Source organism: Zootoca vivipara, chromosome 1 (assembly GCF_963506605.1).
Source record: "Zootoca vivipara chromosome 1, rZooViv1.1, whole genome shotgun sequence".
NCBI lineage: Eukaryota > Metazoa > Chordata > Lepidosauria > Squamata > Lacertidae > Zootoca > Zootoca vivipara.
Genome location: NC_083276.1, coordinates 109,123,290 through 109,148,969, shown reverse-complemented (window position 1 = coordinate 109,148,969; position 25,680 = coordinate 109,123,290). Strand labels below are relative to the sequence as shown.

General features: G+C 43.5%; 1 protein-coding gene across 1 annotated transcript in view; it reads left to right on the top strand.

Annotated features, from left to right (window-relative positions):
• The first annotated feature begins 17,504 nt into the window (after window positions 1-17,504).
• The window catches only part of LOC118093597 (sodium channel protein type 2 subunit alpha-like), a 50,465-nt gene continuing 42,289 nt past the window's right edge, over window positions 17,505-25,680 (top strand). Inside the window, exons 1-6 of the mRNA XM_060280313.1 lie at window positions 17,505-17,814; window positions 19,680-19,798; window positions 20,791-20,880; window positions 22,324-22,452; window positions 23,526-23,617; window positions 24,597-24,833. Of these exons, the coding sequence (XP_060136296.1) occupies window positions 17,542-17,814; window positions 19,680-19,798; window positions 20,791-20,880; window positions 22,324-22,452; window positions 23,526-23,617; window positions 24,597-24,833 (940 nt within the window). The 5' untranslated portion in view covers window positions 17,505-17,541. The remainder of the gene's footprint in view (window positions 17,815-19,679; window positions 19,799-20,790; window positions 20,881-22,323; window positions 22,453-23,525; window positions 23,618-24,596; window positions 24,834-25,680) is intronic.

Here is a 25,680-nt window from a genome sequence, read left to right as displayed (position 1 = left end):
TTTGTGTATCTCCAGTGAGAATCTTATTCTCTTCCCCTCTTCTCTCCTCTTTCTTCTCTTTGTGCAATCCCACGATGTACTCAGGCAACAAAAGAGCTACTGAGGCATTGCAACTGGTAGTTTTGGATACACAGACAACAGTCAGAATAATATAAAGTACTCAGCCATGAAAATCCCAGGATCGCTCAAAACTGGCTCAGATAAGCTCTATGTTTATGACAGAGCGCAGATATTAAAAAAAGTACAGCATGATATTACCCTTTGTTTTGCAGCCTCGTTGATAATGTTACTCATGTCGGATATGATGCAGTGACTAAGGGAAATCTTCCTGGCATTGTGCTTATTTTTCACATAAGGGTTTATTTAGACCATTCAGTTGATAGTCCACGGCCCTATACCCAATTACTGACTCCCAGCTGAAGTCAGACAGGCGTCCTCCCTGTTGAACTTCCAGTGCCTACTGAAGAGCTTTTTAAAATTTCAGCAGGCCTTCTTCAGTAAGCTTTTCCTATTTTGCACTCGCTGCAACAACTGATCGTATCTTTATTTTATCTTTTGTGTACTTGCTGTACGCCATGTGGAGATGGTGATGTTAAGTGGCATATAAATGGCTGAAATAATTAATAGCAATAAATTTTAAAAAGGCAAATTTCAAGGCTCCTTGTGGCCCACTTCCACAGTCCATGTGTTGTTTAAAAGGTAAAGGAAAAGGACCCCTGACAGTTAAGTCCAGTTGCAGACGACTCTGGGGTTGCAGCGCTCATCTCACTTTACAGGCCGAGGGAGCTGGCGTTTGTCTGCAGACTGTTTTTCTGGGTCATGTGGCCAGCATGTTCTGGGGCAACAGAACACCGAAACCAGAGCAGCGCACAGAAATGCCATTTACCTTCCCACCAGAGCAGTACCTATTTATCTACAGTACTTTTTTGGCATGCTTTCGAACTGCTAGGTTGACAGGAGCTAGGAGCTAGGACCGAGCAACGGGAGCTCACCCTGTCATGGGGATTCGAACCACCAACCTTCTGATCAGCAAGCCCAAGAGGCTCAGTGGTTTAGACCACAGCGCCCCCTCGTCCCTATGTGTTGCTTAGGAAGGTCTGAAGTTGGAGGCTGTTCTGTGTGAACAGACACCCCACACAACTCAGAAACTTGTATGAACTATGTTTCAAGATTACTTCTTTTCAGTGGTAAAGGTAAAGGGACTCTGGGGTTGCGGCGCTCATTTCGCGTTATTGGCCGAGGGAGCCGGCGTACAGCTTCCAGGTCATGTGGCCAGCATGACAAAGCCACTTCTGGTGAACCAGAGCAGCACATGGAAACACTGTTTACCTTCCCGCTTTAGTGGTACCTATTTATCTACTTGCACTTTCACGTGCTTTCAAACTGCTAGGTTGGCAGGTTGGTTCTACCTTTTCAGTGGTAGAACAAGTGAAAACACAGAACTGTTGGCCACAGAGAGATACCCTATGCATGTGTGCTCTTGAAAGTCCATCTTAAGAGGGGATCTCCAATGTGGCCAGAATCTTTAGATAGAGGAAGTTAAAGCAGTATTTAAGAGCTCCTCTTCTATTGATTAAACAGTTATGTTGTTTGAAATGTCTGTAGGCTGGAGACATTATTTGCTAGCACATGTACAGCAGCATAGCCCCACAGTCTTCCTAGGGATTGAACCAACAACAATAATTTTCAAAAACCCCAAGGCCAAAGTTACACTTGTTCTATCGTTGCCATTTTGGTGCAAAATGTCTGGGTACAAAACCAATGTAACATCACTGAGGTGCCAGCAGAAATACACGTGCTATGTTCATATGATTTGCTTCACTGCAAAGTAGAGGGGTACCCCATATTCCAGAAGAGTCAGACTTCTTCCTCCTATTTTAAGGAGATTAATGATCTCCAAGGAATAGATCTCACAGGAGCATGGCACCCTGATTCACATACAGAATTCCTGCAAAGACAGCTTCTAACGTTGCAGGGGGCTGAGTATCGCCCTTTTTCAGAAGGACCAGATAACCTGTTCCTTATGCAATATGTTTGCTGTAAATTGAAGACTGCTCCATGTGTACATCCATGTGCACAGACACTCTTCACTATAATTCTGTGTATGGAGTGCTTGACAAAGCTCATGTATCCTCACAACAACTGTAAGGTGTTCATTGAGGGAAACAAAGACTTAGAACAGGCTTCCTCATCCTCTGCCCTCCAGATGTTTTGAGACTACAATCCCCATCATCCCTACTAGCTAGGGATCATGGAAGTTGTAGGGCAAAAACATCTGGAGGGCCGAGGTTGACGAAGCCTGCCCTCGATTAATGTTGGGAAAATGCGGCAAGGAACTCTGACCAGTTTCTGGGTCCCTGCCATGTGTATGTTTGTTTCAAAAGATGCACTCATCTTCTTAGTGTGTGTGGATGGAGGCATACCATATGAAGTTGCCTTAGGAAATGGTGAGAAGGTTGCCTGCACTACAGAGCAAAAGGCACTGCAGGACTCACTTTGGTTTTTAGCTAAATGATGCCCCTTTTGGAAAAAGCTTGTCTGTCGAAGCAGGCTTCTAGTAAAAGTAGTGTTTCACGCTCAGCATGTCCTCCTCATCTTCCACAGAAGTGACTCAATCTTCTGTATTTTTTTAATATGGCATCTTTATTGTGAATTATTTCCAGAAGCATGTAGAAAGATGAACTAAAGGTGAAAAGTACCATTTTATCAGCTTTTAAAAGAGAAAATAATTATTTGGCTGGGTGCAATTTGGCTTAGATTGCTCTGAGGACTCTTTCATAGCTGTCTCTCTAAATCAATTTAATGGCTTTCTTTTAAGCAGGGGTCGGGGATTGTGTGATTGAGGTAGCCCCTGTGACTGGAAGTGCCTTTTGCCAGCTGCTGTTGGTACAACAGCTATGACTATTTCTGGATGTGAAAGCTTGACCACAGTGGTTCCCTTTGTGTGGCAATAATGTCTGCCACAGCCACACCATGAATCAAGTATCTCCAAAAGAAGTATCTCCATTGGGAACATGAACAAAGCAATTGCTTTGTGACCTCACATGTTTTGGAAATGTATACAGTGGTACCTCGGGTTACAAACTTAATTCGTTCCAGAGGTCCGGTCTTAACCCAAAACCATTCTTAACCTGAGGTATGCTTTTGCTAATGGGGCCTCCCACTGCCGCCACACCACCGGAGCGCGATTTCCGTTCTCATTCTTTGGCAAAGTTCTCAACCCGAGGTACTACTTCCAGGTTAGCTGAGTTTGTAACCCGAAGTGTTTGTAACCCGAACAGTAGCATCTTAAGGTCATCCGCCGTCCTGGTGCAGATCCCTCAGGCGCCCCCCCCACTCTTTTTTTTAAAAAAAGGAAAGCTCCGCTGCAGAGCGGAACAGGGTCCTAGTGCCCCTGCTCCGCTCGTTTACCTCTCTCCTCCGAGCGGCGCGGCTGGCGGGCATCCAGGAGGAGGGAAAGGGAGGCCGCCGCGCAGCTCCCCCACTAGGGCCAATGGGCGAGCCGCCCCTGAACCCGAAGCATTTATAACCCGAGGTACCACTGTATCCCCCTTTCACACAACAGACATTGCTCTAGCTGTGACAGATGCTACTCGTAGGAACGTATTAAAAATTCTTACACCAGACCACCTTATTTGCCCCTGTAACCCAAGAGATTGATCAGTGAGGCTTATGATTTAGCAGGTAGTTAGAACCCAGGCATTCCCTATCCAAGCCCAACATTCACTCTACACAAATGCACATGCAGGTTGTCAAAAGCTTTGGCCTTCTAATGGACCTCCATGGCCAGTCTCTTTTTACAAAGATTCACTTGCAAAAGTGGATTATAGTTTTGTTTTTAAGCTATATTTCACGTCAAAATGAAATTGCAGGTTGGCCACCATGTAGATAAAGGATAAGTGATCATTTCTCCTGCTAAAGGTAGCTAATATAGATGAAGCTCATATGTTTCTGGCATCTTGGAGAAACCACACATTGTGTTGTTTTAAATTATTCATTGACAATAAATATTTTTAAATGAAATTGTTGTTGAATAAAAAATAATGTGGCCTCCTCCTTTGAATGCGTTTGGATAACAGAAATGGATATTCTCCTTTCATCCTCCCCCCCCCCTTCTCTTCCTTTCTAGCATATTTATGTACTTATATGTTCAGGCAGGGTGAAGACCGCCTGCCTCATAAATCAATACTGAAAGCATGAATGCAAGTCTTTTCAGATCATTAAAAAGATTTAAAGTGGCAGTGGCCAGGATCCAAAGATCATTTGTGTGCGGTAATTGTCTACTGCTTGCGAGAGAACTTCCCCCCACCCCTTCACACCATCAGCTTGAAGTAGAACCTTGAATTAGGGGAGAATGAAAAAAGCTTTGGCCAGATGTTTTAGTACTTATTTATTTTCAATATTTATGGACAGCTTTTCACCGTGGATGTCACAAAGCAGTTTATAAAACAATCCTTACATCAAAATAATACGGTGTTTAAGATAAATAATAATAATCCACAGCTAAGTGCAGTAAGCAGGCATAGTGCAACTTACCGTATGATGTCCACTGAAATAGAAAGGGGATTCATCAAATATCTGAAGTTCAGTGAACAGCAGGACTTTTTGACCTCAGATGGAAGGGGGTTCTACAGAAACTATAGGGCAGATCCACACCAAACTTTTAAAGCACATTGAACACACATTTAAAGCACATGACTTCCCCCAAAGAATCCTGAAAACTGTATTTATGTGAGGGTAAACTTACAGTGTCCATTCAGTGTGTTTTACATGGTCCCCCTCCCACCTGAAAAAAATCCCTCCAGAAAACTATTTTTTGGTGGTTTTCTGTAAAGCACTATGAGAGACTTTGCATGCGAAAGTTTTTTAACAATTAGTTACAGATTGCTTCTGAGCAAGCAATGTGGACTGTCTGCTGGTTACAATACATTGAACAAAGAGATAGCACTATTGTACAAATTTGTCTTCACATTTAATGGTTTCTATCACACTGAATTGTTTCAGCCACCCGGAAAAGGGAATAAGTACTATGCTTATTAAGTTTATAGACCACACTATAAATATTAGAAGCAGAAGCACGCATGCAATATTAATTTAAGGGTTTTTATATGGAAAAGAGTTGTAGAGCAGAATAAGACCCTATAAGATTTAGTTGCTTCATGCAGAAGCCAACATACATTTATAGAAGAATTGCACTACTCTTTCTGAATCAGCCTTCCTCTTGTCTTCACACCTGATCATATCAATGCCACACATTTTCCTACCTGCTGTCCATTCAGCATCCTGCTTTGCTTAATTTTTCCTTGGCTCCCTGCTTCCTCCACCCTTTCCATTCCTCCTTTTTCCATTTCTTGCTTCTTCTCTCCCAATCCACCTCTGCCCTTGCCTTTAGTCCTCACAACCATTACATTCAAGCAGTACTTAATCTTAATTTATACAGTGACAATTTATTGGGTCCCAGCATTGGGGGGGGGGAGGCACACCCATCTACTCTGAAAATCATTCCCAAATATGGGAGACGAGGAGGCACTCTACACCTGCTCAAGAACACAGTCTTCTTTACTGATTCACCTAATCCAAGGTCCGGAACCTAACACTGAAAACAGGTTCTGAGTCTAGTAAACAAATATTGGTGCAAATTAAATTGCATACACCATTTTAAACATGGATAGAAATTTGAAACCCAAATCAAAATGTGATCTCTCCGTATAATTTTTCAAGTTTGACCTCTGTTGTGAAATACTGTATATTTCTGTGTATAAGACTACTTTTTAACCCCAGAAAATCTTCTCGAAAGTTGGGGGTCGTCTTATATGCCGGGTCGTATTTCTTTTACGGCGAGTATATCCCAAACTCTATATTTTAACTGGAAAAGTTGGGGGTCGTCTTATACACCCAGTTGTCTTATACGCCAGAATATACGGGTACCTTGTGAACCACATTTGTGCATATGCTAAAGGCACTTCCAGCTGATGTTGTTATTTATCAAATAAATATGCTTTATTTTATTTACTGCTGATTCAGTGGAGTAAATTGTTAATTGGATGTGTTTTGTTGCTTTGTAGAATTCCATTACCCAATTTGATTATTAGCTCTGAGGGACCTGCAGTAATTGTTGGCCACTGTGCCTCTAGAGAGTCAAAAGATGGAGTTCATTTCAGCCCTGAGGGTACCATTTAAGCACTGTTGAATAGAGCAGTGGAGAAGAAACATTTAGTTGGAAGTCTGGTTGCTTTCCCCTCTGGTTGTTTAAATAACGAAAGAAAGAGATCAAAAGAATACCACAGTGATATTTACAAATATAAATAGTCTTATATCTTCAAAAATGTATTGTTATGTGGCAACTAAAGGAAATATTTGGCTTGAATGCATAAAAGGAAACATCACTTAGTGATTATATTTATCATGCGTGGAAACAAAGGATATTTCTATCGGTGGCATGCTGTAAGGTGGAATTAATTTCTAAGAACTCAATGAAAATGCATTCTAATGGCGTTGTTGTTATTTATTAAGTTTCTATAGTACCCTTTATCTGAGGATTACAGGGTGGTTTACACTATAAAAACACAAAAATAGTAGTATTAGTAACAAACGAAACATACAAAAAGACAAAACACAGTATTCTATCTCATAGCACCAGTCCCGATTGAAGGTGCACACTTTGGTCTATAAAATCCCATATGGCTTGAACCCAAGTTCTGAAAGGAGCGCTTCTCCATTGCCTGCCCATGCCTTAAGATCTTCTGGGAAGACCTTGGTTATAGTTCCATATATTAACTGAAGCATGTTCCACAATGACTTACAGTATACGGGACTTTCTCAGTAAGGGTTCCCCAAAATCAGACCTCCCTTCCATTGGAGACCCATTTGTCCTCCTCATTGTTGCCTTTCTGATGTCCGTTAAAGACATATCTCTTCCATGTGGCCTTGAAGGCCTAAAGCGTGGTTGGCCATTTCCTGTTCATTGTGACTTTCTATACTGTTGCTATGTTGTGATTGAATATTTTATGATTTTATGTTGTGTTTCACTACATTCTTATATATCTGCCAAAGATATTTTAAAGATCATATACCCATTGCCACTGATCATGAATCAGTGCTATCAAATGGGTGGTCTGAAAATATAGGCCTGTATCCAAATAAGCCCTACTGATAGCAGACTCACTGAAATTAATTATTTCTATTAATCTCAATCAGTCTTCTCTGATTAGGGCTAACATTGGATGCAACCCCTGATTAATAAGAAAAATAATAGGGCATTTTTTTTGTCCACATGTAATGGGTTGAGGAGCCCTCAGCACCCCCAGCTCAGAATTACAATATAAACCAAACTTTTCTCAGTTCTTTCAAATCTAAAAATCCGCTCATGTTCCTCTCTTTGATAGTAGTGATTTATGGCGTCTGACTGCCATCTAAAGGTACAAAGTGTATCTTCTAAAAAATCTTTTTGGCTGCTATAAAAGCCCACGCCACCCCCCAAATTTATGAGTTTGAGTAGTTTTTCAAGCTGCTTTCTCGAGCCTTGTTTTATATTTCAGGCAAGTTGTGTGCTAGGTGTCCTTTAATGGGTGCCTTGTTTAAAAGTAGCCCTTCTGATGGAGAAGGAAATTTTTTACTTAAAGTCAAAGGTAGGCAACTTTTTTTTCCCCCTGTCAAGGGCTGCATTCCTTCAGAAATAATCTGCCAGCGGTTGCATGATGGTTGTGCGCATGCATGGCTGTGGCTGGTGGTGAATGGCGCCAAAGCCCAAAGTGGCTGGTTCCACCCTTTCATCTCTGCCACCTCTTCTCCTTCTCTTGCACTGCTCAGCCGGCTGCCAGGGAAGGGACTGAGGGCCACATTAAATTAGGCTGCGGGCCACATGCAAACCTAGGGTGACAGTTTCCTCACCCCTGTTTTAAGTAGCTGAGGCATCTTCTGCAATCAAAGACACAACAGTAAGATTGCTTGTATGAAACCAAATAAAAACCCAGGAGCAGAGGTGGACCCAAATGCTCTTGCTTTCTTAGCAAGGAGCTGCATCAGCACCCACCCACCCTTGAGCAATAGAGGTGCAGTCTGGGCAGGTGGGCTCCAAGACAGTCTCTGAGCCAGAGTGGAGAGGCGCAATTTTTCTGCCGTTCTAGGTCTGCACCCTTGGTGGGGGCGAACGTATCCAGCCCCTACGTACACCCCTGCCCAGAAGCATTCATAGGATTTCAGCCTTCTGTCCCCACCTTTCAATTCTGGTAGACCTAGACAAAAAAACCAGGAGAACGTGTGTCTGTTTCAGTGTGGAATCCTTCTGCTCCTACAGCAAGGATCGGCAACCTAAGGCCCATGGGCCACAAACGGCCCATGGGGGTCGTTTCACTGGCCCACGAACCGCCCACGAACCGAGCGGCTTGCTTAGCTAGTCCCCACGCGCTGCGCTAAACCGGTGCAGCGTGGTGCGGGGACTTGCTTCCGCTACGTCAAAAATCACATCTGCGCAGATGCCAAAAATCGTGTTTGCGCAGACACAGGCGCTGGAAATTGCATTTGCGCAGACACGATCCAGCCCACAGAGGGATGTCCACTAGAGTGAACCGGCCCAGGCGAGGTAAACCTTGCCGACCCCCACTAACAGGATGGAACAGCCTTTATAGGGATTGACTCCTCCACTTTTTCTGCAGTGAAGGGTGCACAGAGTCCAAACCCTGCTCCTGTTCTTTCTCCCCAAAGTGATGTATTATTCAAGCAGGGCTGAAGAACTCAGACAGCAAGAGCTGGCTTTCTGCTTCATGTTTGAACTCAATTACTCTCTTGGAGTTGCTTTGTATTCATGGGCAGAATCATTTGGAGTGAGTTCTTTGATAGTTCATTGGATTAGGAGCTGCTGTTAGCATGAAAAGCTCAGGACCATTCAGGAGGGGAGAGGACCCACATGACCTGAGTCATAGCATAGGAAGGACCAGCTCTGAGGCCATACCTCGGGTGTAAACTTACTGGTAGGTAAGTAAAAATCTACCCTTAATACAGTGGTACCTTGACTTACAAAGACGATCCGTTCCGCGGCGCTCTTCGTAAGTCGAAGTCTTTGGTTGTCAAAGCGCCCATTCTGCGCATTCCGCGACCGCGTGCACCATTTCTGTGCAGGTGCAGAACGTGCGTGCGGCGAAAGGACTTCTGGGTTTGTCAACTTCGGAAGTTGAAACCTTCAGAAGTCAAGTCATTCAGATGTCGAGGTACCACTGTACAGGGTAACGGTGAGTTGCAACTTAAGATAAAATGATATAGAAGATAAAAGTCAAAAAGGCCAAGTTGTGTTCAAATTAACACACCCTTACAAAATATTATTCTGGTGGATGTCAAGATGGAGCAAAATTGAAGTATCCTTGGGTTCATTAGTCCAATTCTAAGGTTGCCATATTTCAAAGAGTAAAAACCAGGACACCCTGAAAGTTATTGAGCATTTTTAGACAATGCCAAATACGCTTTTTCGGTTTACTTGCTGAAGATCCAGAACAAAAATCCCCCCCAGACATAAAAAATTCGCTTCCACATGGTAATGTATGGCAGCCCTAGATTATCATATCCAATACTGTAATTTCAGAAGCAGAAGAGAATGCAGTACAAACCATTTGAAGATTTCAAAGAATTACTTAGTTTTGGGTTTTGCAACACTGCAGTTTATTAACAGAGATAACCAGTAATTGTATTTCAGGGCCTAAATTATATCGCAGCTCAGGGGTGGGATACAAAACTCATATTTTGAAAGGTTATTTAACCTTTTTAAAAAGGAGCATATGCTTGTCTTGCTTATCTGTTTCTTAGCAACCAATTTTCAGAGGCTGCAATAGCAGGTTACAAGGGAAAGCAGAATAGGAAGAAGAGAACCAAAGGAGGTGAGCCCAGACTCCAAACAGTCAGAATTACTCCACGGAATTGAACTTAGATTTATAGCATTTCCTGATTTAAAGGAGTTGGAACTGAAATTGATTTCAGAGAGTGAGTAGAATGTATATTTAAGATACTGCATATGTAACCAGGAAAGCAGATATGAAGAAAGGTGTGTTTGTATATATATATAATTTAGATAAGTCAGTTTATTAGCGGCTTTGGAAAACAAGTTAATTTTGTAATAAATTCTGAGGAGCCAAAGTGTAAAACGAGTCTATTTGATTTATCACCCACATGAAACATATTTACTGGGAAGTAAATCTCACTAATAAATTCCTTCCTATTCAGTGTGCAAGGGTGCTTGTGATTTAAGCCATAGCATGAACAGGCTTGCTGAAGAGTTTTATTTGTGCTTCTGTGTTTTTACTTTCTGTGATTAAAAAGCAGGTGTGGTGAAACTACTTCGAAACCGAGCCGTGCATCCTATTACCAGTGGAGAGCCTGGATTCCAATTTCCCTAGGCTTGGCCTTTTTTATATTTGCATGCTCTTCTTTGTGTATTTTTATGTCAACAGAATCACATCAGTGCCACCTGCTGCAAAGGTAAACAGCACGATGGAACATGTCAACCTTTCTCCCTCATTGCCGGCTACCTGATCAGGTTGCCCCTTTATGCAAACTAAGTGTGCCCTGTGAGATATGAAAAGGCCAGCTGCCGGCTGAAGGGAGCCATGCGCAGCCTTGTGTGTCAAAGCAGCTGGGGGAAAACATCCCTTTGGGATGACTTGCTCTAATTGCTGCTTCGGAGCAAGAGGAGTCCCTGGCACGTTCTCTGCCATGGTGATGATGCTCAGGGCACACCCACAACAAGTTCAGCCGCTGGAGGGAGTGCGCCACTTAATTGCTTAAGCCTCAGCTCTGTTGTTCAGCTGTCAGCAGGCAGACACAACAAGCATGATTTGCATCGCTTTATCCTACCTACGTGGGTGGCGCTGTGGTCTAATCCACAGAGCCTAGAGCTTGCTGATCAGAAGGTTGCCGGTTCGAATCCCCGCGACGGGGTGAGCTCCTGTTGCTCGGTCCCAACCCCTGCCAACCTAGCAGTTTGAAATCATGTTAAAATGCAAGTAGATAAATAGGTACCGCTCTGGCGGGAAGGTAAACGGCGTTTCCATGTGTGGCTTTGTCATGCTGGCCACATGACCTGGAAGCTGTACGCCGGCTCCCTCGGCCAATAACGTGAGATGAGCGCCGCAACCCCAGAGTCGGTCACAACTGGACCTAATGGTCAAGGGTCCCTTTACCTTTACCTGAAAACCAATCTTTCCTCTTGGTGTTTGATATCACCTTGATTGAAACAACTCCAACCTTAACATGCTGCTGGAAATGCAACAGTTAACAGGAAGGAGAAGCTTCTGCATCAACTCTCAGCTTAATTAAATTAGCCAATATTAATGGTTACCTGCAGTTGTGAAATTTTTAGAGTGTGGGATCTGGGAGCCTGGCACTTATTTTGGAAACAGGTTAATCGCATACTGTTATTAACACTTCCATTAATTAAATTAACAGTGTATATGTAAAGCAGCACAGAATACCAATCTGTGGTTGTGAGTAGCGTGTCACGGTGGAATATGTGTGAGGTGGAAGCTGAGGACACAGACATGTTTTGCTCTGTGATGTGGCTAATGGAGGAGGTGTTGCTGCTGTGAGCCTCTCCATCTTATATGTAAATAAATCCATAAGTCCTAAAGACACCACAGTCTCTGCTGACCTTCATTCCAAGGAAACCAAACCCCAGGTAAGTGCTTGGAACCCCTTTGGAATCTGTCACTGCTTGGAGATTGGGGTGGCATATAACAATAGAAAGGCAGAGAGAGAGAGAGAGACATACCTGCATGTGGACAGATACATACTCAGCAGGGGAAGGTACATATGGACAAGCAGGAAGAGAGAGACATGCTCTCTCAAGCAGGCCATTAGAGAAGGGAGATTCCCTGTGTTTTTGCTCCCCATTACAGTGCTGGGAAGGAAGGAAAGCTCTCCTGCTACCTCAGAGCTACAATATGGAATTTAAAAAGTGCTTTCCTTCCCCAGCGCTGGTGTGGATAGGGGAAATGTTTCCTGAGTACTTAGAGACTCTTGCAATGCTGCAGTGCTCCAGAAGAGGGAGACAAGGTGTTTTTGCAAAGTAAGATGATGGAAAAGCTCATGGTTCTGAAGGGCTGGTGGAACCACCTACAGCACGATAGTTGGAAAGCCACAGGATCACAGCAGAGACACCTCAGCAAAGCTATGTTTTAAGCATTGTTTAAAATTAAAAAAAGATGGCCAAATTAGAGGGATCTTGGGGAGGCCGCAGAAAGCCTCTCGAGGGGTTGAATCCAACCTTGCATTGGAGGGTAACAACTGATTTCAAGAAATGTTTCCTGGAAGAAGAAGAAGACGAGAGAGAGAGAGAGAGAGACTGTAGGTCAAAATTAAGTTTGCCAAGGAGCAGGATGAGACGGGAGGAACCAGAAACCATAATTGCATATTGCATTGCAGGGAAGCATTTGTCCAGGATGTTTCCTGTGGTTGCACATTCTGACAGGAAGCAGTGAAATGAAGATGGCTTTTAAGTGTGCTCTTTTGAAATGCAGAATGTAGCTACGTGTAGGTACCCGTGTAATGCTGTGTACTTGCACTTTTTTCGTTGTGTATGGGTGTGTGTGTGTGTGTGAGAGAGAGAGAGAGAGAGGATGATTACATGTGATGATCTATACGTGGTTTAGAACCTTTTTCCTAAACAGAAGTTCCTGATATAGACCCTGGACAGAAAAACATCTAGCTAAATGAAAGATAACAACACCTGCCTTTCTGCTGCAGCATGCAGAGAAGGGGGTCAGAAATAAAGCAGCTTGCTTGGCCTTGTCCCTATGGTCTTTGGGAGGGCTAAGAATTGGATCTGGAGATCTCAAAAGACCAGCTGAGGAATATGAATACTGTTCAAATATTTTTTTTTATTTGCGTACCTGAAGCCATTACAAAAACGAGATACATGAAACAAAAATCTAAAGGCAAAATATATGTGGGCCTATCTGGACTGGCACCTTGACATGGCAGTGGATGACATTTGAATCTGCCCCCACCCACCTACCCTGCTTTCCAAAGTGTATTGGGCCCCCTGGACTATGGACTCAGCTATATTAGTCAAAAAACAGTGTTTTGAATGCATTACAAACATGCAACACTAGATGGTGCAGGAGAGTAAAATAAATTCTACACGATTTTCCATAGGGTTTTTTTTTTTTACTTTTGTTGTTGTTGTTGTTTAGTCATTTAGTCGTGATGTTACTTTTGTTATAATGATTTAATCTCTGACTTACAGCATCACACACACACCCCACCCCCGTGTGTAGAGCCACCCTATTTGTATGAAAAGGAAAGCTTCCATGGTCACAGATCATATATTTTATTCCAATCACATGAGGCCTTAATCTGAACTGGGGCTTCAATAGGAAGCAAAGCACAAAGTCCCCCTTTCTTCTATCCCCTCCCTCCCATCCCCCACCTTCTACTAACTTTTGAAATGCTATTCAGACAACTGCTAATTGCTTCTCCTCTGATTTGGTCCTGAATTGTAATTAGTAAGGAAGATCAGATGCCTTCCAGAGGAAGTGCTCAGGGAGATAATGGGAGTTGGTTTGTGGGTAGGCAAAGTGCAAATCAGTTGCAGCCAATATGGTTCCCTTTGTATGCTGTTGGGTTATAATGCCCTTCACTCCTCACCGTTTGCCATGGAGGGTACCACATTTAGTTTCTCTGTCTGCACCAGGAGTAGCCTAAGTTCATTAGTAGCATTTAGAATGTTTCTTAAAGTGACAGCTGCGTAGGGTTGGCATATTCCCAAAAGTAAAAACCTCGAAAGTTTAGCCATATATATATAGGTTTAGACCATAGCTGCCAAGTCTCCCGCTGAAAAATGCGGGATCAGCAGCGGTGCGGCACCGGAAGTCGCTTCTACGCATGTCTGGACATGCATAGGAGCAACTTCCAGTGCCGGTGCCGCCCGATTTCCGATGCCCAAACATGGGTAGCGCGGCACCGGAAGTCGCTTCACATGTGTAGAAGCAACTTCCGGTGCTGTGCTACCCATGTCTGGGCACCGCAAATCAAGTGGCGCCGGCACCCAAAATGGAGCCTCCCTGGCAGGTAGGAAGTCTGGGGGATTTACGGGATTTTTTCGAATCCGGGCTGCCAGCCGGAAGCGGATAAAAATACGGGGGTTTCCCACGAAAATGGGAGACTTGGCAGCTATGGTTTAGACAAAACACGAATTTTCAATTGACTTGCCTCTAAGACCCAGGGCAAAGCACTGCATTTCAGGAATCCCCCCCCCCCCCCCCGCCGCCATATCAGTTCCACCTTTGAAATCCAGACGTATGGCAGCCCTAATTTGAAAGTGCACCAGAACGTTTTAGCTCCCACTGATTTACTTCTACTTTGCTCGCTTGTCTTTTTTCCGCTCTGTCTTAATGCCAAATGCATTTTTTTATTTATTTCAATTATAAGGCTGTGGAATATTTTTAGGACACATGCATATTAACAAAATAGTGAACAGTTAATTTTATACATGGTTTAATATAGTTTTGAAACGCATGCCTTTCATTCTAAGTCCAGTATCAGGGAAAATAATGCCTTTAAGAGTAGACAGTACTGTATAGTCTTTCTGCTCATCGGGAAATATCGTAAACATGGTTATTTTCTAACAAGCAAAGTGACTGTAGGGTGCTGTCAGAAGCAAAACAGCTATTTTTCATATGCTCAATTTTCATCTCAGTTGCTGCAGAGGGTCTGCTTAAGACAGACGAACATCAACACAAAAGCAAAATGTGCAATATATAATAGTATTTATTAGTCTTTTTAAAACGCACGCACGCACACACACACACACGCGCACACACACACACACACACACCATGAAGTGTGTTGTGTAGTGGTGTGTCACCTATTTCGGAAATGAACCTAAAGTGCTGCTTTTGCTCTACTTACTGAAATAGCTCACCCCAAGCCCCCAGCTGAATTGCTGGTTCAATTTTATGTCTTTGCCTCTTTCAATTATAGAATATAAATCTACCGGGTCTGTCTCGTGGCTGTTTTAAAAATAGAATTCAAATGTCGCAAAGTTTTTTAAAGAGATGATTTTGAAATATATGGTCTGGATTGAACGAATGGTGAAGCTGGTGCTTTCCCCCAAAGGGGGCCTTTGTCTGCCTTCCCCTGCAAACATTAAACATCAATTCACACACCACCACCCCCAAAGTGCTGCCCAGCAAATCACTTTTCAGACTGATGGCAGTTTCAGGTGTGTAAGCTCAGCCTTCTCAGCACCGCCGTTGCCCACTGCTGCGCCATGGCCCAACAAAATTGCTTCTGCTCACAAACTGGATTCCCACGTCTTGCTTCCTACGACAAATCCTGATGTATGCTGCTGCCCCTCTGTTTTGAAAAGCTGATTGCTTTTTCTCCCTGTGGTCACTTCCCTGCGTTGTTTAGAAATCAAACTCCACTTGAGAAATGTCTTTGAAAAGGGTTTTCTAACCCAGCTTTCCCTGGTCTGGCATCCTGCTACATATGGCATGGACTGCAACTCCCTTGGTCCCTTTGTCGAGTGGCCATCCTTCAAAGTGCTGATGGGAGTTGTAGTCCAAAATTTCTGGTGGGTACTAGAGCATAGCTGCCAAGTTATCCCTTTTTTAAAGGGATTTTCCCTTATGCTGAATAGGCTTCCTCGCGAGAAAAGGGAAAACTTGGCAGCTATGTACCAGAGGGGGCGTACAAAGAGTCGGACACGACTAAGCGACTAAACAACAACAAAAAGGGACCCCTGACCGTTGGGTCCAGTCGCGGATGACTCTGGGCTTGCGGCACTCATCTCGCTTTACTGGCCAAGGGAGGCGGTGTACAGCTTCCGGGTCATGTGGCCAGCATGACTAAGCCGCTTTTGGAGAACCACAGCACCGCACGAAAATGCTGTTTACCTTCCCACCGGAGCAGTTCCTATTTATCTACTTGCACTTTTTGGCTTGTTTTCGAACTGCTAGGTTGGCAGGAGTTCACCCCGTCATGGGGATTCGAACCACCGACCTTCTGATCGGCAAGCTCTAGGCTCTGTGGTTTAGACCACAGCGCCACCCACGACCCTAATACCTGGGTAGACGAGTCTAAAAAAAACCGGAACAAAAAATTTCACAGCCCTCTAGTGGCTATGGTGGCTCATTTACCAGATGTAACATATTTAGCATTAACTCAGGAAGTGTATACAGTCATACCTCAGTTTAAGTACGCTTCGGTTTGAGTACTTTCAGTTTAAGTACTCCGCAGACCCGTCTGGAATGGATTAATCCACTTTCCATTACTTTCAATGAGAAAGTTCGCTTCAAGTTAAGTACGCTTCAGGTTAAGTACCGACATCCAGAACCAATCACATTCATACTTCAGGTTAAGTATGCTTCAGGTTGAGTACTCCGCGGACCCATCTGGAACGGATTAATCCACTTTCCATTACTTTCAATGGGAAAGCTCGTTTCAGGTTAAGTACGCTTCAGGTTAAGTACAGACTTCCGGAACCAATTGTGTACTTAAACCGAGGTACAACTGTACTCTATTCTGGAGGCTTAGTTTGGCTTTTTAGACTCTGCCCTTGTACTATCTGAAACCAAAGGGGTTCATGGGTTGCCAGATGTGAAATACCGCGTTTCTCCGAAAATAAGACACCGTCTTATGTTTATTTTTTCCTCAAAAAAACAACAACACGGTGCCTTATTTTCAGGGGATGTCTTTTATATATATATTAAGGATAGGGACTCCCTGGAGCCTGGTGAACAGCCTAGCAAGTCCCCTGTCCAAAGTGTTGCATCAAAGTGGTGAAAGAATATAAAATACAAAAAAATTAAAACCATTTAGCCATGGGAGGGGCGAGGGGAGGTACCCACTTCACTACCAGTACTGACAATATGTGAAGAAACCAGCTGCTGCTGCTACTGGGTCCCAATGGCTCGGGGCTCCGCGCGGCACAGCGCTGCTGGGCGCTTTGTCGGTGCTGCAGCAGCAGCAGCCGGTTCCAGGCGCCGACCCGGCAGTCCTCCTCCTCCTCTTCCTGCCGCGGCTGGTGTTGCTGCTGCGCCTATCACTACCGGGTATGTCTTATTTTGGGGGTATGGCTTATATTCCTTGAATGCTTAAAAAGCCTGCTACAGCTTATTTTATGGCTACGTCTTATTTTCGGAGAAGCGCGATATATTGGCATTATTTTCAGCTCTCCTAACCCACTGATCGAAATGGCACCAGCCCATATAGTTCAAATGTTTTAAGTCCTTGCTTGAGCTCAATCCTGCAAGTACCTGTTAAGGATCATTTCAGTAAAAGAAAATGTTTGCTTGGGATTTATAAAAGAGTTAATTAGAAGTTGAGCTACCATGTCTCATTGATTCTCAATGGCCTTTACAAGTCTCGTCTCATTTGACGGGGGTGGGATCTCAATGGTGTTGTTGCAAGTAGCTCAGTTTTTGTGATTTAGAGTTTATTTTCTCATTACTGCTGCCTTCCCTCCTCCCTTTAACTTTATTTTTGTGTGTCTCTGTCTTGTAGGTTATTCTTTCCCAAGAATTAAAAGGTAATTAACATTTGCAGAATGAAAAGATGGCACAAGCACACCTCGCACCGCCAGGACCCGACTGCTTCTTCCGATTCACGCGGGAGTCCCTTGCAGCAATTGAGCAAAGGATTGCTGACGAAGAAGCAAAACAGAAGACTGATCAGGAGCAAAAGGATGAGGACAGTGAGGAAAACAAGCCAAAGCCAAACAATGACTTGGAGGCAGGGAAGACTTTGCCTTTTATTTACGGGGATGTCCCCTCAGGAATGGTGTCGGAGCCCTTGGAAGACCTGGATCCTTATTATGCAGATAAAAAAGTAAGTGTTCATGAAGACCAAAGCCTTTAACATGGTTTCTCAGGGCACGGGGCTATACAATGTATGCGCTGAATAACTCTCATGTCTAAGCAACGTAAAAAAAAAACCTGAATGAGGCAAGCAAAGGTATATTTGATCATAGTGCATTACAGTAATACCTCGGGTTACGAACACGATCCGTTCCGGGTCGCAGTTCGTAACCCAGAAAGTTCGTAACCCGAACGCGACCCGAACCGCCATTTTGTGCATGCGCAAAGCACTATTTTCGCGCTTTGCGCACACGCACGCGGCGAAAATACTTCCGGGTTTGCACAGTTCGTAACCCGAGGTGTTCGTAACCCGAGGTGTTCGTAACCCGAGGTACGACTGTATTGCACTATGTTGCTAAATTTGTATACTGTCCTATACCCACAAGTCTCAGGGCAGTTACAAGATAAAATCACAATATAATAGCACAAAGCACGTAAGGAAAATAAAAGCAAAAGCAACCCAGCAAACCCCTCCTCCCCAACACATTAAAAAAGAGTATTGGATGTCAATCAGCCAAAGACCTGGTTAAAGAGGAAAGTTTTTGCCTGGCACCTAAAGGTGTATAATGAAGGCGCCAGGCGAACCTCCCTTGGGAGAGCATTCCACAAATGAGAAGCCACTGCGGAAAAGGCTGTTTCTCATGTTGCCATCCTTTGGACCTTTCGAGGAGGAGGCACACAAAGAAGGGCTTCAGAAGATGATCTCGGGGTTTGGGTAGGTTTATATGGAAAGAGGCGGTTCTTGAGGTATTGCAGTCCTGAGCCGTTTAAGGCTTTATAGGTCAAAACCAGCCCGGAGACTTTGGTAGCCAGTGCAGTGTAATATAATCAAACTGTCTTGCCCCAGTGAGCAACCTGGCTACTGAATTCTGCACTAGCTGAAGTTTCTGAACCGGCTTCAGAGGCAGCCCTAGATGTAATGGATTGCAGTAATTTAACCTTGAGGTTACTAGAGCATAGACAGTAGTTAGGCTGTCCCTGTCGAGATAAGATATTAAATGTCAGACAATCTGTTGCTTCAGTGGCTAATCCTCACCCCAGAACTAACTGAATATTCATGCATTATTTGCTGTATGGGATACGTTGCTATTTCATTTAATCTGGCAGGCCTATAAGTGCTGGGACAGCAATTGTGTCCTTTTGGCATTTTTGTGATAACCAGTGCACAACATTCCGGGAACCGGGAACTTAAATCTTCACGCAATGAGGCCCCGCTTAGTTGTAATATGAAAACATGGGTTTCCTGCTAAAAAAACCCCCCACAAATCTCAGATTTGTGTTGCCGCTTTCTCTCCTCCTTTGCATATCAGAGGCAGGAGCAGCTCACGTGATGGAGTAGAGCTGCAGCAATGGCCTCCTGGCAGCAGTGATGGGACATGAAAGTTGAGGCTGTGTGAAGTGGAAGTACTGGGTTGGGGGAGTTCAATCCTGCTTTCTTCAGGGATCGTCTTTGCCCATCAAGCCCCACCCACCAACTGACATATCCCGCCTCTCAGGGTGACATCACCTGATTGACAGATAGCCCTGGTTTCATAAAATAGCCCTGTGAGCCAAACTGGAACCTCTGGTGGATCAAGACTGCCTTGCCCACCTCCCAAGATGAGCAGACACCACACACACACTTCTCTTCATGCATAAAATAGGGGAGGGGATAGTGGACAAGTTCACTTTGGTACCAACTCATAATTAGAAACTATGGTTACCCATAAATGTTGGAACTGGGCCTGAGAGTAAACCAAAGTAAATGAAATTGTCTTTTTTTATTTTCATTTCAAGATCTCCTTGAACGTTATTATAATCCTGCTTTTACATGTGTGTATTTTTTCCTCTTTTCAGACATTTATAGTATTGACTAAAGGGAAGGCCATTTACAGATTCAACGCCACACCTGCCTTGTACATGTTAAGTCCTTTCAGTATACTTAGAAGAATTTCTATAAAGATTTTGGTTCATTCATATCCTTTTTCTTCTTCTATGTAATACTTGTTTAAAGCACTTCTTTGAGAAACTCAGTAGTACCATGAGGCTATTTTAATACTTGGATGTGGCTTTATTTTCTCTTAATTTCACCATTGAAACGGACGCAAATCGTTTTAATGAAATCACTTGGTTGAACTTCAGTAGAAGTAGAGTTCTGTGGTCAAGCTCTAACGTCATGCCAGCAGACACAATGGTACTTTCCTTTCCTCTGCTCTCCCTTTGCAGCCTCCCAATCTGCTCTGGAATGTGCCCCAATCCCCTGGAACAGGTTTTGGAGGTGCACAGTGGGGGGGGGGTCTATAGTTGATAGGAGATGAATGGGAAATTCATTGCACAAGTGGGATCCACAATTACAATCCAACACCCTAAAAAAATTAGCAGCACACAATTAATGCTTTACTATGACGTTAAACGGGACGTGGGTGGCGCAGGCTTGCCGATCAGAAGGTCAGCAGTTTGAATCCCCGCGACGGGGTGAGCTCCCGTTGTTCGGTCCCTGCTCCTGCCAACCTAACAGTTCGAAAGCACATCAAAGCGCAAGTAGATAAATCATAGCTGCCAAGTTATCCCTTTTTTAAAGGGATTTTCCCTTATGCTGAATAGGCTTCCTCGCGAGAAAAGGGAAAACTTGGCAGCTATGAGATAAATATGTACCGCTCCGGCGGGAAGGTAAACGGCGTTTCCGTGTGCTGCTCTGGTTCGCCAGAAGTGGCTTAGTCATGCTGGCCACATGACCTGGAAATTGTACGCCGGCTCCCTCAGCCTGTAAAGTGAGATGAGCGCTGCAACCCCAGAGTCGTCTGTGACTGGACCTAACGGTCAGGGGTCCCTTTTCCTTTACCTTTTATGGCGTTAAACATTTTCATCTTGGATTTATAGCTATTGCTTGGATGGAATTTATTCATATGCACTTAGAAGCCTGTTTCATTATCTAGCATTTGTCATGTGTTCCTTGACTTAAGCCAACATTATTCGGCATCTTCATCATGTTCACTATTCTGACAAACTGCGTGTTTATGACCTTGAAAGATCCTCCTGAGTGGACAAAGTCTGTAGAGTAAGTGCATTCTTTGTTTTCTTCCCAGTGACATTCATGACTTCCGCCCATGCAGCAGAACTTTCCCTCCCTCTCATCACAGGTGTGCTCCCACCACCACCCAGTATCTCCTTCAGAGACCTTGGGGGGGAACCTTGGGCAGATTTTTAGGGTTCTGGGGAACACACAAGAGAGGAAACAATGTTCTGCTACACGGGGTCATTCCACTTGTGCCCTGACTGAATTGTGTTCAACCCATGACATTGTTTTAAAAGGTATACAGTGGTACCTCGGGTTACAAACACCTCGGGTTACAAACACTTTGGGTTACAGACTCCACTAACCCGGAAGTAGTACCTCAGGTTAAAAACTTTACCTCAGGATGAGAACAGAAATTGTGTGGCGGCGGCGCGGCAGCAGCGAGAGGCCCCATTAGCGGAAGTGGTACCTCAGGTTAAGAACGGTTTCAGGTTAAGAACAGACCTCCGGAATGAATTAAGTTCGTAACCAGAGGTACCACTGTGCATTCCTGAAATTAATTCTGGAGTCCGTTAGATTGGAAAGTAGACGTAGGACTCATCAGCACAGCAGCTGAAACAGAGCCTGTGAGAATCAGTGAGGTCACAGGAAAAGAGTGAAGAGGAAAGGAGATGGATGGATGCTTTAGTTGATATTCCTGCATTGCAGGGGGTTGGACTAGATTGCCCTCGGGTTCCTTTCCAGCTCCACAGTCCTATGATTCTAATGGTGTATTGAGAACCAAGTCCTATAGAACCCCATGGAGAAAAGCAATGATGAGGGGATGGTGGCGGAGCAAAAATGCACTTGCAGAATTTGCTGCAGGATTTTGGTCTCTTGTATCACAATTTCTCCTTTTTTTCAGACTTCCTCATTATGTATCAGGCTCTTTTCCCTGCACTCAGCTAAAGGGAAGTAATAATTTTCCCTTTATTGAATACTTGGGCGCATTGAATCTGAACTCCTGAACCTCTGATCACATTTATAAACTTCCCCAGCATTGTACCTTAATTTCTGACCTCTACCTTTCTGGCCACCGATGCTTAATGAGGACTTAATGACTCCTTAAGAACTGCATCCTCCTCTTCCACCTCCTCCTCATTATATCCTGCTGTCCTCACTCCAAGGCTGGGACTGTCTGCACTTCTGCAGTAATGAAAGTTCCAGTGTTCCCATAAAAAAAAAAAAACGGGTATATTTTATGGGTAATATCTTCATTTTAATGACAACACAGATATAAAAAGAAGATGGGTGCGTGAGAAAGAAAAGCAGATACGGCCAATGAAGAGCATCAGATTCATGTAATGGGTTGCTACGAGCTTCTCTCTAATAATTGTGCAAAAAGAAGAATATAATTCTTAAAAAATAAATGAACAAGTATTTATAATTCGTGCTCTAGCCTATAGATTGAAAAGTTTGCTTGGATTTTCTCTCTCTCCCCTGTAGATACGCGTTCACTGGAATTTATACATTTGAATCCCTCATTAAAATTTTTGCAAGAGGTTTCTGTATAGGTAGTTTTACTTTCCTCCGAGACCCCTGGAACTGGCTGGATTTCCTTGTCATTTCATTTGCGTAAGTATCCAGCATTTTCCTAGTGTGTCATCTGAGCAGACTTTACAGAAGTGAGTTCCACTTGTGCGGGTCACAGTTTTAACAGATACAGTCAGACCTTGGTTCCAAAATGCCTCGGTTTTGGAGTAAGTGTTCCGGTTTTAGAACGTTTTTTGGAAGACAAACGTCCGACGCAGTTTCTGCTTGAGTGCAGGAAGCACCTGCAGCCAATTGGAAGCCGCTCCTTGGTTGTCGAACATTTCGGAAGCTGAACGGGCTTCTAGAACGGATTACGTTTGACAACTGAGGTTTCACTGTATCATTATTTGAATTGTTATGAAAAATGATACAGTCTAGAACAGGCATCCCCAAACTTTGGCCCTCCAGATGTTTTGGACTACAATTCCCATCATCCCTGACCACTGGTCCTCTTAGCTAAGGATCATGGGAGTTGTAGGCCAAAACATCTGGAGGGCCGCAGGTTGGGGATGCCTGTTCTAGAAAATAATAATTACAAATCTTGTCTTTAGATTTGAGTAATTTATGTTAAAAATTGGCATAGTTCCTCTTGTCAAAACAATCCAGCAGTTGACAGTAGTAGGCATACTCTAATGTTGCTACTAGGATAATCCTTTAAATGTTGTTATTATTATTATTATTATTATTATTATTATTATTATTATTATTATTATATTTTAAAAATAAGTATGTGGCAAGCCTTTCTGGTTTCAGAGATAAGCATTTAAAAGTGATGCATATTGTGGCAAATAGCAAGGCTGTGGTGTATTCCCAACATGATACTTGGTGCTGAATTTCCCACCCTAGTTTTAGGGTCTCATGGGTAAGGTAGGAAAATATGAAAAGAGGGAATGCAATGGTTTCGAGCCTGTGCATGCTTACCTGGGATTAAGCCCCATTGAATACAGTGGGTCTTAATCTCAGGTAAATGTACCCAAGATTGCATTGAAAGCAAACACAGGGGGGGAAGCAACTTGTTTAATTGTGTTTTTTTAAAAAAAGTAGATTAAATAAATCTTTAGGTAAGTGGTGTAAAATCTGCCTCAATGCTGAATAATTGTGATTTGATTCTACAGGTATATAACAGAATTTGTAGACCTAGGCAAAGTTTCAGCTCTTCGAGCTTTCAGAGTGTTGAGAGCTTTGAAAACTATTTCTGTAATCCCAGGTAAGAAGTGAGTGGTGTAAAGTGCTAGGTCCCTCGTGCTTCCCAACTGTTCCTTTTTATCCTGTCATTGTGTTTGTGTGTGAACTCCCCTACTGCAGATATGTGACAGAGTTTGTGGACCTGGGCAATGTCTCAGCGTTGAGAACATTCAGGGTTCTTCGGGCATTGAAAACAATATCAGTCATTCCAGGTGAGAGCTAGGTTAAACACGGAGGCCGACTTGTAGATTTGCCACAGCTGCAAGTCACATGACTTTGCACAAGCTTTGCTGCTAACCATATATTGTTGTTTTAAGGAATGTAGATTTTTAGATGCTACCGAAAAAAATAAATCATTTTTTTAAAAAGAAAGCAAGTCAGCCTTTGAGTTTAACATATTCTTGCATGAGACAGTATACAGAGTTTGTATTTTGCATATTAAAATACTAAATTTTCTCTCCCACGCCAATATGAAAAGTAGTTGCAGCTTTCATATTAAGATAAACCTTACCGTTTATTGAAATAACATGGGATGGAAAATTTCAGCATTTGGAAAGCTGAATCACTAGTAGAAATTAAACCAATATTGTGATAAAGAATAGCATGAGCATTGCATGAAGTACTGCTTTAAAAAACACCTTTCCTCAGCAAACTGTTTTATGGGTTGAAAGGATGTGTGCTTCATGAGCGAAAAAATGTACAATCAGTACCTTTTTTCTTTACATGAGATCAATACAAAGCATGAATAACCATGTCACCAGCTTTTAAATGGCTAGTATAGGCTGTGTGCTTTTCATTTCCATTTGCAATTTTACATTCTGAACAATTTTCCATGAGGTAAAGGGGCTTTCTCATTTTACCTCATGACAAAAATGATAGCTTCTTACATCTAGGCCTGCATGGCATTTTTAAATTTCAGCAGCCATACAACTATATTCAACTACTCAACACCAAAAACAATGAGTCGGATATTGTAATTCCACATTCTTCTCTCCTTTTAGGTCTGAAGACCATTGTGGGGGCCCTAATTCAGTCAGTGAAGAAGCTCTCAGATGTCATGATCCTGACAGTGTTCTGCCTGAGTGTATTTGCACTAATAGGGTTGCAGCTGTTCATGGGCCACCTGAGGCAAAAATGTTTGCTTTGGCCCCTAAGTAACGATTCTGCTGAAGAACCGTACTTTGCGCAATACTACAACGCAGGAATAATCGACTGGGATAAATACATTGGCGACACAGGTGAGGTTTACTGAAAGGGCCTCTGTGGTCCAGTGCGGACACCTGGATACAAACTGAGGTGGTGCTGTGAATGCAGACAACTTTCATTCTTGGGCAAGTCATAATAGGCATCATTCAGAAATAAAGAACTCAGCAGGAGGAATTGCTGAGATATCAGAGAACCAACCTCACTTAGACACAGAATAACTATGAATTCTCCTTTAGGCTGGCCTTCTGGGTAGCATTGTCAGGCAATTGTCAAGCCCTAACAGGCGGCCTAGCCCTATTGCTTACTACTGGAACCTTCTACCCCTGCTGTTGACACTCCTTTTCTTTTCTGTGAATCTGCCTTCCGTATCTGTCCATCCTATCTAGTATTTATATACCACCGTCTCATAAAATATCGAGGCGGCGTGCCACTTTAAAACTGGTAAAGCACCATCAAAACATTGGCAGCACCTTTAAGCGGGCAAACAGTGTCAACAGGGAAGAGAAGGATCAGCAGCCTCCCCTGGCCTGGCACTTTCCCTCTGGGTGACACCACTGCATGGATCTTGTCAAAACTCACTCATATCCCTCACCCTCACATGTATACTGCCTGGGTTCAGTGCCTTGCCTTGCAACAAATGCTAAGAAACTGCTTTTACTAGCTTAGGAATCCATTTTTGATTACTTGGTAGCAGAGCTCCCAATACTGACATCTCAAGTTTGGGGGACATATACATGGGGCTTCCCTTGTGCTTGATCTGGAAGCTGCAGTTGGTGAAGAGTGCTGCAGCGTGATTGCTGACAGGAGACCCTGCCAGAATACATATCACATCTGCTGAAGAGACCTGCGCAGGTTGCTGATTCGCTACTGGGTCGAGTT